Source organism: Pelophylax lessonae, assembly GCF_965119305.1.
Source record: "Pelophylax lessonae genome assembly, chromosome: 2".
NCBI classification, from domain to species: domain Eukaryota; kingdom Metazoa; phylum Chordata; class Amphibia; order Anura; family Ranidae; genus Pelophylax; species Pelophylax lessonae.
Genome location: NC_138769.1, coordinates 552,260,960 through 552,275,649, shown reverse-complemented (window position 1 = coordinate 552,275,649; position 14,690 = coordinate 552,260,960). Strand labels below are relative to the sequence as shown.

General features: G+C 47.1%; 1 protein-coding gene across 7 annotated transcripts in view; it reads right to left on the bottom strand.

The window, feature by feature from the left end:
* The window catches only part of PRPF40B (pre-mRNA processing factor 40 homolog B), a 206,580-nt gene that overhangs the window by 24,589 nt on the left and 167,301 nt on the right, over positions 1-14,690 (bottom strand). For all 7 annotated transcript variants that reach the window (XM_082244918.1, XM_082244921.1, XM_082244919.1 and 4 more), the window contains 3 exons: positions 4,187-4,282; positions 631-795; positions 207-309 (listed from right to left, as the gene is read on the bottom strand). In XM_082244918.1, the coding sequence (XP_082101044.1) occupies positions 207-309; positions 631-795; positions 4,187-4,282 (364 nt within the window). The remainder of the gene's footprint in view (positions 1-206; positions 310-630; positions 796-4,186; positions 4,283-14,690) is intronic.

The window sequence follows — 14,690 nt, the reverse complement described above, 5'->3', positions numbered from 1 at the left end:
TGGACAAAGCGGACATCGTTATCGGCTCTTTACCAAGATCAGAGCGGCAACACCATACGACATTGTCCCAGAACGTAAGGAGCTCATGCCCGACGTCATTTTACTATACGGCGGGTGGGAGGTGGTTAAAGGAACACTTGAAACATGAACATAATGCCTTGAACTGATCCTTATCTTCTCACCAAAGACACACAAACAGGATGTACCTGAATCAAGTGATGATGAGATGTCAGATCCTGACCCCGAGTTATTTCTCCTCTTTCTTTTCTGTGGTCGATGCTGATGGTTTTCCTCATCAGTTTCAGAAGCCTACAGGTATAGCATAGACAACATAAACAACCTAACTGTCACAATCTGCAAAAATAAAACAATAAAAAAAGAAAGGGACACCAAAATACCTATGCAGACCATATTAGACCTTATATTTTATTGATATTAAAATCATCTAGATCAGACATAACAATTATATTTTATGACCCCCTGTGTCCCTGTTTTCTCTCAGAGGGCATCCATTCTCAAACACGTGCTGTGTACTGGGTAATATCAATAAATCTGCTTCAAAAACAGTTCAAAAACAGTTATTTAGCTATGTGATAGATTGCCATTACTAGGTCCACACTAGGTTCTCACCTTCTCCACAGTCCCAGGATTGTCCCATGCATTAAATGGGTCCAAAGTCTTCTTTTTCACCCGTTCTACAGGACTCTGTGACTGTGAGTGAGAGTGCTTACGGTGATGTTTCTTGGATTTTTTTGAATGCTTCTTGCATTTTAAGTGATGATGCTGATATTCATTCTAAAAAAACAGAAATGTCTCCAGTAGAAAGGCTCTACTAGTAAATACACATGCTAAAATAATAAAAATCCAAAGCCTAAACAAGTAATTTTCCTGTACAGTGATTTGCATAGGGAGAACGAGCACTGCAAGCCAATCAGCCACTGCTGCATTGCACAATACTATCAATTTAAAATTGCCATGGTCAAACAGAGGTCTGAAGAACCTGGCTTGATCATTTAGGAATTATCTTAATTTTCTTTTTCTGAGCGCTGTTGCTAAAATAATGTATAAAGCAAATTTTTTTTTCAAAACTCTTTTTGCATTGTCTGCTTTTATCTCAAGATAACGGATTACATTTAATACCTCTGTACCAGTATATAGAAGACTTGTTTTGAACCTCTCTAAATTGTTCTAAAGCCTGGTACTCACTATTAGTTTTCTTCTGATCAACCCAGCGAGTTGAATGGAAAAAACTGTCAGCTCCGGTTGGAGATACTGTACTAACAATCCAACGTTAGTACAGCAATCTCCCCTGCTTCTCTGCTGAGCTGTTGTTTACTGAAAGGGGGACTGAGAGCCATTGGCTGAGAGCGCTGATCAGGAGCTGGTGGGCTGCTGGTTTTCCAGCGTGCATGTCTGACAGAAGCTGGGCATATGTCGACCGGTATTCGGCCCGTGTGTATGGCTAAGGCAGAGTCCAGAGTAAGGCCCAGATAGTCCAGCTTCATGGATGGAACCAGAGCAGACTTCTGAAAGTACAGAATCCAGCCGAACTCCCGCAGAGTCCGGATTGTTATCTCCAGGTTGTCCACCAGAGCAGAGGGAGACTCCGCTCGCAGAAGGAGATCGCCCAAGTAGCTCAGTACTGCGATCCCCCGTTGGCGTAGCAAGGCTAGCACTGGGGCTAACACTTTTGTGAAGATCCGAGGAGCAGAGGTGAGACCAAAGGGTAATGCCACAAACTGATAATGCTCCTCTCCCACAGAAAACAGGAAAAAACGCTGGTGACTGGCACATATTGGAATGTGAAGGTAGGCATCCTTGATATCGATAGAGGAGAGGAAATTCCTATGACGCAGGGATACCACCTTCGTTCTAATCTACTCCATTCTGAACTTCTGTATCCGCACAAAGCAGTTTAGCGCCTTAAGGTCCAGGATTGGCCGCACTTTGCCTTCCTTCCTGGGGACAGTGAAGAGATTTGAGTAAAAACCCTGAAAATGTTCTGAAGTTGGAACCGGGACAATCCCCTCTTGAAGGAACAGGTCTTGTACTGCCACAAACAGGCCCTGTAAGCAGTCTGGGGACAGGCACAAGTTGGAAGGAAAAAACCTTGCCGGAGGACAAGAGCGAAACTCGATCTTGTAGCCGGACCGAATGACTTAGTGGACCCACTTGTCTTGCACAAGGGAAGTCCACAGGTCCGGAAACCAGCGAAGATGTCCTCCCACCTCCGATATCGGTGAGGGCGCATCTTCATGCTGAAGGAGCCTTGTTCATGGGTCTGGAGAAGCCCGATCTTGGCTTGCCAGACCAGGTTCATTTGGATCCTCCTGAAGAGGCCCTGAAAGGCTTCGAGCCCTTGTCAGTCCACCCTGAGGGACGAAAAAACTTCTTATGAGCTGAGAAGAATGTCTACGATGAGGTTTCTTAGAAGCCTGCAGAAGAAAAGTACTCCCCCCCTTGAGACCTTTACAGTAATGATGTCATCCAGGGTAGCTCCAAACAGGCGATCTCCTTGAAAAGGAAGATCAGTTAAGGCCTTTTTGAAGTCTGATCCGCAGACCAGCACTTGAGCCAAAAGACACATCGAAGGACCACTGCCTGATACAGAGAGACAAGCCATCAGGGGAGCCGCATCCAAAGAGGCATCCCAGATAAACTGCAGCCCCTGGACCATCTGGTCCGCCAGCTCGGCAAAGGCAGGGGGGAGTTGTTCCCCCTCCAGGTCATGGCGTAAGAGCTTAGCCCACTTGGCCAGAGTTTGAGACACTAGGGCAATGGTAAATACTGGCCTCATTACCAAACCAGCCAGAGTGTACATATGGCGGGTCACAGCCTCCACCTTCCAGTCAGCCAGATCCTTAAAGGCTGGGGACTCTTCAACCGTAATCATGGTTGCCTGGTTTAATCTGGAAACCGGAGGGTCCACCACCGGTGGCACAGTCTACTTCTTAAGAAGGGACTCCTCATAGGGGTAACGCCTAGTAAAGCACATAGGGACCCCACGGGACATTTTGTTCGCCCCCACTCTTTAGCGACAATTCTGTCAAAATAGGCAGGGAAAGGAAAACACCTTTGCTGCTCTGGATGGCTTGTGAGTGCCAAAGGGTACCCAATTGTTGGCGGCATCCCCCATCCGGGGGGGGTATCATTCCTTTGGACTGGAGCGAGACTCTGCCGTGTGAGATACCTGGCTTTACCAGTTTTGGAGCCATTGTGCCACCTTTGGCATCCCGACTTCAGGATCTCCTCTGCAAGGCTTTAAATTTTGTGCCCTTTATCAGCATTATAGTACCTGGTTATGTGGAGACATTTCTTGGGCTTCCTCAAAAATACTATTATATAGCTCTGAAAACAGTTGGGCGCGTATAGGCAGCACACTCCAGTCTCAGAGAGAAACCCCCTCGTCGTTTGCTACACCTTTTAAGGTTTATTCTATCTACCTTGTACCTACTCATCACCTGATTTTTTACCCAGATTTTTCATGTACCACTAGCTCCAGAGGAAGCTTATGTTTATAAGCGAAACATGTAGGGCAACCTGGATACACTCAACGTCTGTTCATCAACATTGTATAGACGGATTTCAGGGGTGGTTCAATACTTCCTCCTGCAACCATCTTTTGAGCATATCAAATATGTGATGTATTTTATCGCTATTGCCATTCAATATTTACATATATTACACTATGTGTGACCATATATGCACATGTATGTGAGGCCGTATGCCTTGTTTTTTTAAGCTTATATGTTTGTTCTTTTTTCTTTGGCTTTCTGTCAAAAATGTTATATTACTCTTTAATAAAATATACAATTTTAACTACTAGTGCCAATAAAGTCCAATTTTTCTTTCCTTTCCAAATTCCTAATTCTGTGGGATGTGGCACTTATATATTCCTTGCGCCTAGGCGTCCTGCGGCCTGGCAGCGCAATATACAATCTATTGAAGTCCCATTCATTTGCCTTTTATGGCCATAGCATACACCGTTTAAGTCCTTTTTAACAGTGCAATGACAATGATATGTACTTAATTGTAGTCACGTCAGACTAATGAAATATAATTTCTAACGGAATGCCAAGGGTTAGAACACTTCTCACAGTACTCTTTTTCTTATTAAAAAAATGTATTCAGCACTTTATATCTTCTGCAACAAAAGGTGTGAGTATATTTGAAAGAACAGTCAAACCTCAATGGATAAAACAAACTCCTTAAACAGGCGGATTCTTTCTGATTCCACTGTGATTTGATTGAATGCACTGTCTCCAACAAAGCGCTCTCGGACCTGTATAGATAGCAGAACAGAACATTTTAGATGCATGCCAGTAATTAAACAGACACTCAGACATGCAGCCAGGAGACAACCCTTAAATGCAACATAGAAATAAAAGCACAAACATGGTAAATAATGTAACTCTGCTCCAGCTGATCACAGTGATTCATCTATAACAGGCTTTCTCCTGAGCTTACTAGGGGTTCTTTGAGCAATGGACTATTTCTGCCTCTCAAAAAAGTTACCAATGACACCACTGTTCCTTTTAGCTTTCTGTAAAGGGGTAATTCTTCCCAATAATGAAGTAAGGAGTCCCTTAAGTGTTCCTTCATGTCCTGAAGTCTATGGAATCAAAAACCAGAAAAAGATTTCTGGCCCTTTCCTTAAAATGCACAGTTGTGAATGTGACCCATAGGAATCCATATTAAATGGACTGTAGTGTGTTTCTGCAAAACTGAAAATGCACTATAAAAATGCATAGGTGTGAACCAGGCCTTATTCAAGGTAATCCCCATTAACAATTATCATCTAAACAGGTTCCCCAAATGGAAGATTTTCCCTCTATCTGGATTTGACCGGATGACAATGGTTAACAGGAATAATTATAAGAAAGGACACCTCCCCAAATTGTAACACCGGTTTTAAAAAAAAAAAAAAATCTGATCACTTTTATTGCTGTCACAAGCAATGTAAACATCTATGCCTTTCCTCCGGTACAGCTGATATCGCTTCTGGTGCGCAGGATCCAGCTGGAGGGGAAACCAGTAATCCTAGTAGCTCCGGCTTGGCCAAGGAGGATTTGGTATGCACAAATCCAGAGGTTGGCAGTGACAAGGCCCTGGGTCCTTCCACTGTGTCCGGACTTGCCCTCTCAAGGTCCGATATTCCACCGAGCTATACAGTCTCTAAATTTGACGGCTTGGCTATTGAAGCCTTAATCTTGGAAGAGCAGGGTGTGTCTGGCCCAGCAGTTCATACAATGATAAACACCATGAAGCCAGTCTCTATAAATATTTATTACAGGGTCTGAAAATCCTACATTGCTTGTTGTGAAGCCAGGAAATGGCATCCCCACACATATATCATTGGGAGAGTTCTATCCTTCCTGCAAGCAGGGGTAGATATGAAATTAGTCCTGAGCACAATTATAGGGCAGATTTCCGCTTTGTCGTTTTTTTTCCAGGAACCGATCACTTCCCATTCGTTGGTTCAAACCTTCGTCCACAGAATATAGCGTTTGCTTCCTCCAGTGAAGCCACCGTTGTGTCCTTTGGTGTTGGCAGCTTTGCAAAAACAGCCTTTTGAACCTCTGGGGCAGGTTCCCCTGGTTCTTTTGACCAAGAAACTGGTCTCTTTGATGGTGATAACTTCGGTTGGAAGGGTATCGGAACTAGCAGCTCTTTCTTGTAAAGAGCCATTCTTGATTTTTTATCAAGATGATTTTACTGAGTGATTTTACGTCCTGACCCAGATTTTTTGCCCAAGGTAGTGTCCGCCTTTCATTTAAATCAGGACATTATACTACCTTCTTTTTTTCCAGATCCTGACTCAGAGGAGGAAAGGTTATTGCATTCCCTTGATGTAATGCATGCACTTAAATTTTATTTAAGGAAACAGCTCATATTCGTAAGACCGAGAGCTTGTTTGTACTGCCTGAATGCCCCCAGGAAGGGGTTGGCAGCATCTAAATCTAAATCTATGATTTTCATGTTGGATTGGCCATGTTAATACCCAGGCGTACGGTTTAGTAGGAAAGGTTCCACCTTTTCCTATAAAGGCACATTCAACCAGAGGAGTAGATGCCTCTTGGGCACATCGCCATCAAGTCTCTTAGGCTCAGATTTGCAAGGCCGCGACCTGGTCGTCGGTGCATACATTCACTCGTTTCTATAGAGTGGATGTTGGGACCCAGGAGGAGTCTGCTTTTGGCCGGTCAGGGTCAGATGGTGGTATTTTTTGGTGTCCCCCCCCCCCCCCCTCAGATGCATTGCTTTGGGACGTCCCATATGTTATGATTATGGCTCTGTTTCCCGTGATGTACAAAAAGAAAAATTGATTTTTAATTCATACTTACCTGTAAAACCCATTTCTTGAAGTACATCACGGGACACAGAGGTCCCTCCCCTCTTCTATGGGGTTTTTTATTGCTTGCTATAAAACTGAGGTACTTCCTGTTATATAGGGGGTCATTAATTCTGATTGGTTGCCATTGTCCTTCACCTATAGGTGGCCTATATAACCCATGTTATGATTATGGCTCTGTGTCCCGTGATGTACTTCAAGAAACGGATTTTACAGGTAAGTATGAATTAAAAATACATTTTCTAACTGAACAAAAATGGATCAGTGTGAAAGCAGCCTTAAACTTACATTTTAAGAATATAAAATAATTGTGCTTAGCACCTCTTCTTTCACAAGCTTGAAAGCTTGCACAGGGCTACCCATTCTATTCTCCCTGGTGCAGACACTGTGGCTGGTCCTGAGGCTGTGCCTACAGTGAAGAGAAGCGTAGCATTTCAAGAAGAGAAACCTTTTGGATCCACGAACTGAAATGCTACCAGCCTCATGGTATGAATGTTGAATGGGATATAAATGCCCACATTAATAATCAGTGAATTCCGTTTTAGAGGGTTAAACAGACCTCTTTCCTCTAATTCCTTTACTATTTCTTCCTCTTTTCCTATTTACAAATTTTCTCATTTTAAATATTTTAATATTTTAGCATATTCTTATATATGTTGTATATATTTTATATAATATGTTTTTATGTGCATTTTTTTTTTTTTTTTTTGAAAATTCTTTTTATTTGTTTCAAAAAGAACAACATACAAAAACATAGCCATTGGGCATTCCCTGGCTCAACAACAAAACAAAAAAGAACAAAATAAAATAAAATAAAATACACAGCAACAAAAGGCAAAAACAACCCCAGACAAGGCTGCACCCAACTGCTACTTCATAAGGGTGTTCAACACACAAGGATCCCGGTGACAGGAGCAATCCGTTCACTGCGTGAAGGTCCAACAGTCCAATGGAGAAGAAAATCTGAACAGAGTCCACTGCATGTAGGGGAAATAATTAGCAATAGCAAATACAATTAGGGGTCCTAAGTCGACACAGCAGGGCCCCCCGCATCATTGGTAGTATCATCAGACTCTAACCAAATGTCCCACACCCTTGAGAATTTTTGCGGGCAACCCCTGTTAGCATAGGTTGCTTTGTAAAGTGGGATTACTGAGTTCACAAGAGATTTCCACGAGGAAACGGTGGGTGCAGCAGGCTTCCGCCAGTGGAGAACCACCATTTTCCTAGCGTAGAACAACAGAAGTCCTAAAAGAGTGTGAGACGCTACAGAGTGGGCCAGATCATTCACAAGCCCCAGAATACAATACTCCAGCTTTAGAGGCACGCGGATGGTGGTCACTCGAGCAACAAAGTCCAGAATCCGGGTCCAGTACTCCACCAGGGGTGGGCAATGCCAAACCATGTGTGTATACGCGGCGTCCGGCGCTCCGCAGCGCCAGCAGACCGCAGGCGTATCAGGGAAGGCCCTGTGCAGTCGAGTCGGGGTTAGATGAAACCGATGAAGGATTTTAAACTGCACAAGGCTGTCCCTGGCGGCCACCAGGTGACGGAATGGGTAATCCCAGACGTCCTCCCAGTCCTCCGCATCAAGGCCGGGAGCCTCTGCCACCCAGAAGGCCTGCAGAACCTCCAGCCCCGAGTGCACACTGGGGAGCAGGGTACTATAGATAGTGGAGAGCGGTTTTTTTAAAGTCTCGTTTCGGAGAATGGCCTCTAAGTCAGCTAGCGTGAAGTTGCAAGAAAAATTACCGAACTGTTTGTGGAAGGCATGGCGGAGCTGTAGGTACCTGAAAAAGTGGGAATTGGGTAGGGAAAAATCGGCCTTCAGTTGGTCGAACGACGCAAGCTCCTCCCCCTGACAGATGTGAGAGAGAGACAGAATGCCCTTGGAGGCCCACACGGAGGGATCCGGGATGGAGAAAAACTCCGGTAACTCCGGATTCATCCATAGGGGGGAATTCGGGGAACGCCGACCAGGTCCCAAACAAATGTAGGGCGATTGCAACTTCCATGCCCTAATCACTGCCAACATCGAGACAGTGACAGGGTACGGGGCCCTCGGTCAACGCAGCAACAAGTTACGTAAAGCCTCATAGGAGCCCAGCAGGCCCGCCTCCAGGGCCACCGCAGCATTGGAGGCATCCGAGATCAGCCAGTTGTGTGCATGCGTCAAAAGTCCCCGCCACGAAGTAACGGAAAAAATCCGGACACGCCAGTCCCCCCTGAGTCCAGGGTCGCTGTAGGATCGTCAGTCGAAGCCTAGGAGGGCGAGAACTCCAGATAAAAGTAAGGATGCGAGAGTGGAGCCGACGAAAAACGGCCTTCGGTATCCAGACTGGGGAGTGACGAAGCACATATAGGAGAGGGGGCAACAGCTTCATTTTGACTAGGTTAATGCGGCCAATCAGGGTCAAGGGGAGATTAGCCCAGGAGCGCAGCTTGGTCCCGAATTTCAACAGCAAGGGAGATAAATTAAGGTCACAAAAGTCTCGAATGTCAGGGGATATCACTATGCCCAGATATTTGAGCCTGTCAGTCCAACACAGGGGCAAGGACGGGTCCGCGTGGGCACGGGCCCCCGCGTCCACCGGAAGGATAAGCGACTTGTCCCAGTTCACTCGCAGACCAGACAAGGTGGTGAAGACTGCCAACAGATCCAGGGCCGAACGGAGCGACCGGCCGGGGTCCCGGAGGAAAAGGATAATATCGTCAGCATAAAGCGCCAACTTTTCCTCCAAGGACCCCACCCGGATCCCCCCGACCGCCCCGGAACCACGAACAGCCGCCGCCAGAGGCTCAACAGCCAAGGAAAACAAGGCAGGCGAGAGAGGGCACCCCTGGCGAGTGCCCCGCGCGATCGAAAAGGGACAAGATAGCCTCCCCCCCAACTTAATCTGAGCACTGGGGTGAGCATAAAGCATGGCAACCCACTTACAAAAAACAGGGCCAAAACCAAACCTTTCCAGAACTAACATCATATAGGACCAGTCCACCAAATCAAATGCCTTTTCTAAATCAAGCGCCACCATCACACGTGTACTCTGAGCCCCCGCTGGGACCTGCAAATGAGTGAACACTCTGCGTATGTTAATATCAGTGGATTTGCCTGGCATGAAGCCAGTCTGGTCCATGTTGACCAAGTAGGGAAGGACCTTCATCAATCTGGTAGCAAGCAGTTTGATAAGTATCTTCAGGTCATAATTCAAAAGAGAAATGGGCCTGTAGGCCGAGCACAGAGTAGGATCCTTCCCTGGTTTATGAATTAAGACTATGTGCGCCAAAGACATGGACTCCGGGAGAGCTCCCAAGTCAAGGCAAGATGCATAGGTCTTCAAGAGCCTAGGAGCTAGTTCAGAGATATACATCTTGTACCAATCCCCCGGCAGGCCATCGGGACCAGGGGTCTTCCCAGGGGGGAGGGAGCGAATAGCCAGCTCGACCTCCTCCAATGTAAAGTCCGCCTCCAGGAGAGCCACGTCCTCCGGGGCCAGAGTGGGCAGCGCCAACTCCCCGAGAGACCCCAAGTCCCGACCCCCCGTCGGGGGGGGGTCTGCCCGGTACACACGTTCATAGAAATTACGAAATTCCAGGAGAATATCAGCAGGATCCTGAAGGACACTGCCATCCGTAGATTGTATGACTGGAACCACCGTCTGGAACCTAGAGTCCGCGGACAAGTTAGCCAAAAGCCTGCCATTCTTGTCCCCGGACTCGAATATCCTGGCCCGCAGCGACCCCACCTCCGCCTCAGCGGCCGATGACACATGTAGGTGCAACGCCCTCCGAGCCTGGGCCAGGGAGGAGTACGCCTCAGGGGAGGGATCCAAGGCAAACGCAGCCTCGGACTCCTTAACCACTGCCTCCAAATCCGTCCTCGCCGAGGCGCACTCCACCCGCGCAGCCTTAATAGCGGAGATATCGTCGCCACGAATAGTGGCCTTGAAAGCATCCCAACACACCAAGGCGGATGTGGTGAGGTAATTAACCTCCCAGTACTGGGCAATTTTACCAGACACCCCCTCCACCACCCGTTGATTCTGAAGCCACCCACAGCCCAGCCTCCAGCCGCCCCGCTCCCCCGGATCACCCAGCCGCAGCTGAATCTCAAGCGGGGAGTGATCCGAGAGACCGGCGGGCAGGTAGCCGCCCGACAGCACAAATGGCAGGACTGAGGGAGAGCAGAATGCAAGATCTATACGGGAGCCGGAGTGGTGTGACGAGGACACGTGAGAATAGAACCGATCCTGCGGGTGTTTCCACCTCCACAGTTCTGTGAGCTGCAAGGTCGAGGCCCAGGTGCACAGCTCAGAGCAGGATTGGCGATTCGCATTCGAGGTGTCCAAGTCACCATCCAGGATGTTGTTAAAATCCCCAGCCACAAAGATGCGCTGGGTCGAGAATTCGGCCAAGCGATCATAAATGTGGTACAACACAGCACTAGAAAAAGGTGGGGGGACATACACGTTGACAAAAATAAACAGTTTACCCGCAATCTCAAGAGCTAGGATAACATATTGACCCTTGGGATCCATTATAACCCTCTCAACACGACAGGGCAGGGCCCTATGCACCAAAACGGAGGTCCCCCTGGCGTAAGTGGAGTAGGTGGCGTGGAAGGTATGACTCACCCAGCGCCTGCGTAGTGCCAATACAGCACTCCCCGTCAGGTGAGTCTCCTGGAGGAAGACCACATGTGGTTTAGAGGATTGGAGATATTTGAATAGCAAAGCACGCTTGAACTTGCTATTAAGGCCCCGCACGTTCCAAGATAGCACCTTAATGCGGTCAGCCATAGCATTGGGAGAGAAAATGGGGCAGGAGAAATAGGAACAGCGGCGGGGGAGCCAGGGGCCAGATGAGACCAACCACGCCACCCCTCAGTATCTAGTGCAGGGAAGCAAGCAGCTCGGACTGCGACCCACAAGGAGTCAGCGACACACAGTGAAATAGCACATTGCACAATGAATAGTAAAACACAGTACGGGTATGCAGCCAAAAACCAAAAAAGAAAAGACAATAAACAAGAACACATATAAACCCCTGTCAGCCAGAGAGCAACAGTGCTACAGGCCAACTTCATCCCAAAAACCTAGAAGAAAAAACAACACACTATCGACTAGGAAAATGCCCAGCCAATAGTCATCTGGCACTAGGCCAGGAGGGGAGTAGCCGGAGGGCTAACCAGAGGCAAGGCCGGCCGACGGTCCCAACAGTCCCAAGGACCAGGAACAGCAATCCTGTGGGAAAAGTCCAATAGAGGCCGTCACCAGCCCCAGCTCCAGGGACACATATGTAGAAAAGGGGGAAAATAGCAAAAAATAAGGGCAAAAAATAAAACTACTCAGGGGCATTGGTGTGGAGAGTCAGAGATCATCCGGGGAGAGGGGGTCCCCTCCAGTTACAGTCCAACAAGACAACTCAAAAAGGGGGGACGGAGGGGGGAACAGGGAGTCCAGCCAGCAAGGCCAACAGAGTAGGGACAAGGAAGCTCACCGCAAGCTGAGCAACCAAGCGTCTGCGTCATCAGGAGAATCAAAAAACTTGACAGAGCCAGCATGTTGCACACGGAGTCGGCTGGGATAGAGCATGGAATACTTGATTTCTTTTTCACGGAGCCTCCGCCGCACATCATTAAAGGTCTTCCTCTTTTTCTGAAGCTCTGCAGAGAAATCAGGGTAGAGATGAACTGCAGCGTTTTCGTGAGGCAAAGTGTCATGCTTGCGGGCCTCACTCAGTATACGGTCCCTGTCACGATAGTTCAGGAAGCGGACCAAGAAGGGGCGAGGGGGGGCCCCAGGGATCACACGGCCCGTAGGGACTCTATGTGCCCTCTCAACGACGTAGGTGGGAGCCAGGTCAGTAAGGTGCAGGAGGTCCTTGAAAAAACGTTCGGCAAAATCAGCAGGCCTATCCCCCTCAGCCCCTTCAGGCAGTCCCAGCACCCGCACATTATTCCGCCGCTGGCGGTTTTCGGCATCATCTGCCTTAGCTAATAGCATCTGAACTGTGTGCTGAAGGGAGGAAAGGGAGGCAGAATGCTGGGTAGTGAGGTCCTCAGCCGAGGAGATACGCTGTTCAGTGTCCGTAAGCCTCCCCCTAATCTTGTCCAAGTCAGCCCGGATAAGATTGCACTCCTCCGCCAAATAATCGATCCTGGCCAATAAGGAAGTCTTACTCTGCTCAATGGCAGATAAAATCATGACAGTGTCACTTGCCTGGACCGGGATGGATGCAGATGGAGCAGCAACAGATTCCGCCGGGAGCTCCATGTTGGTAAGTAGAGCACGCAGGCCTTCCAAGATGGCGTCCGGAGGCACCGCCGGCGGGGAGGCCGGCTTCTGTTTCGCAGCGGCGGCCGCGGATTTGCCCTTCCCGGGCATGTCGGACGTAGCCCACGGGTGTCCGGACCCTCCACAGGTCCGGTAACGGCAGGCAGAAGCGGGGTGAAGGATGTGTGAAACGAAGGATTAGTCAGGGTCCCCGGAGCTCCAGGCAGGCACGTCTGGTCCGCTCTACATCCGGTCACGCCCCCCCTTTATGTGCATTTTTAATATGATACACTTTATATGTATAATTTATACATATGTTTAATATTTTTTTAAATGTATACATGCCTGATACAATATGTCCACTTCCGGTATGGCTATCTACATATAATTTTTGATTTGTGTGACATTTGTTCCACATACGTACAGTATATATATCCCCTTTGCACCAGATCGCTATAATGGGACTAATGTGACTGGGTATTTCCAGCCATAAATGCTTTTTTATTTCAATATCTTGCGGGCATTTGAGGTTTCCTAATATCCTGCTCATGTCTTTTTTCCTGCTGACAGCTTTGATCGCTAAACCGGAAGTAGTGTGAGCACTTCCGGTTCATGGAGGAGTATGAGCACTTGCTGTTCATGGTACAGGAAGCCACGTTCAGCCCCTTAAATTTATATATTTGGCAATTCTTTTGATAATAAGCATATTCATAATTGAAGTTTGCCCCCCTTTTTTTACATCGGGATATTCTTGATGTGGCAAGTGTGGCTGAACATTTTTGCACCCTAGAGGTTTGCATATTTAACATCTTGCAGAAACTAGGGGTGTTCAACAATTTGCTGACGTCTCCCTTCCTGGGTTAAAGTCAGTGTTGATATCCTGGATCGCTAAACTGGAAGTGGAATGAGTACATCCGGTTCATGAAACCAGAAGTGATGTCATCAGACTTCCGGAATGCCGCAGCTGGACCAGATTTGCACATTAAATGCGGCTATTTAAACATGGAGGTTGACAGCGCGCCTTTATGCTCCAGTCCCAGTAGATGACCCCTTGTGTGGAAACGCGTCGGAAGGAGCTGGTCTCGCTGTCATTTTGTCACAATACCGCTCTGCTTTTTACTTGGATTGCTGTAAGTGTATTTGCCTTTATTACATTTGGTTTTAAAGGATAATGCACTATTAGTCCCTTTCTTTCTTTTGGAAATGCATCTTTGGGCCATTTCATCTTGAGCCGCACCAAGTTTTTTTCTGGATTTTGTGGGTGGATGTGATCTGGAGGATCCTCAAGGAGAGTGCTCCACCTCTTCAGTCCTGCTAAAAAGAGATCATCTACCTACTTTGCTTGAAGTTTTTACCTCCATCATCTCTGGTAAGAGTCCATCTTTATCACTGGGCGTTATTTTATTATCACATTGTCAAGTTTATTTGGAGGCTCTGTTTTGTCTAACACATGGTAAGAGGCCATTCACTACGTTGGAATTTGAACACAGTCACCATCTAAATGTGGACTCACCACTGAACATATTATTTGCACATGTTTGATTATGGACTTTAATTGATAAACTGTATTTTGTTTACACATGATTCTGAAGTCCTCCAATTTTGTGCACTATTTTTGCACCTACAAGATTTGATTGTTTTATACATTAATGTTGTTGGTTTACTATTGAAGTGCATTACTATCCACTTTCACTTCATTTACATATTTTTCTAGTGCTGCTTCTACTTATTGATTTGCGCACCTTTTTTTTACTTTTCATCAGTGAAGAGAGGCACACTGTGTGGCTGCAGTAAGCTAGCAGGCAGCAACAGAAAATGTGTCCTAGGGGGACAACTCTGCTTGGACATAGACTAACACTAATTCAGTTTTGTCATCCTCCATATGGAAGTTCCAAAGAACGAGATGCTGGCAATATCACCAGCCAAAATCAGGAAAAAGAAATCTGTATTTAAAAAAGAATAAGCTCTCAAGAGCTAGTGTAATGCAGGCCATATGTGGGTCGAATTCCAACCGAATTTTCTACAGAAACTCAGAACTTTCTTGCACTTTGTAATCCGATGGTGCC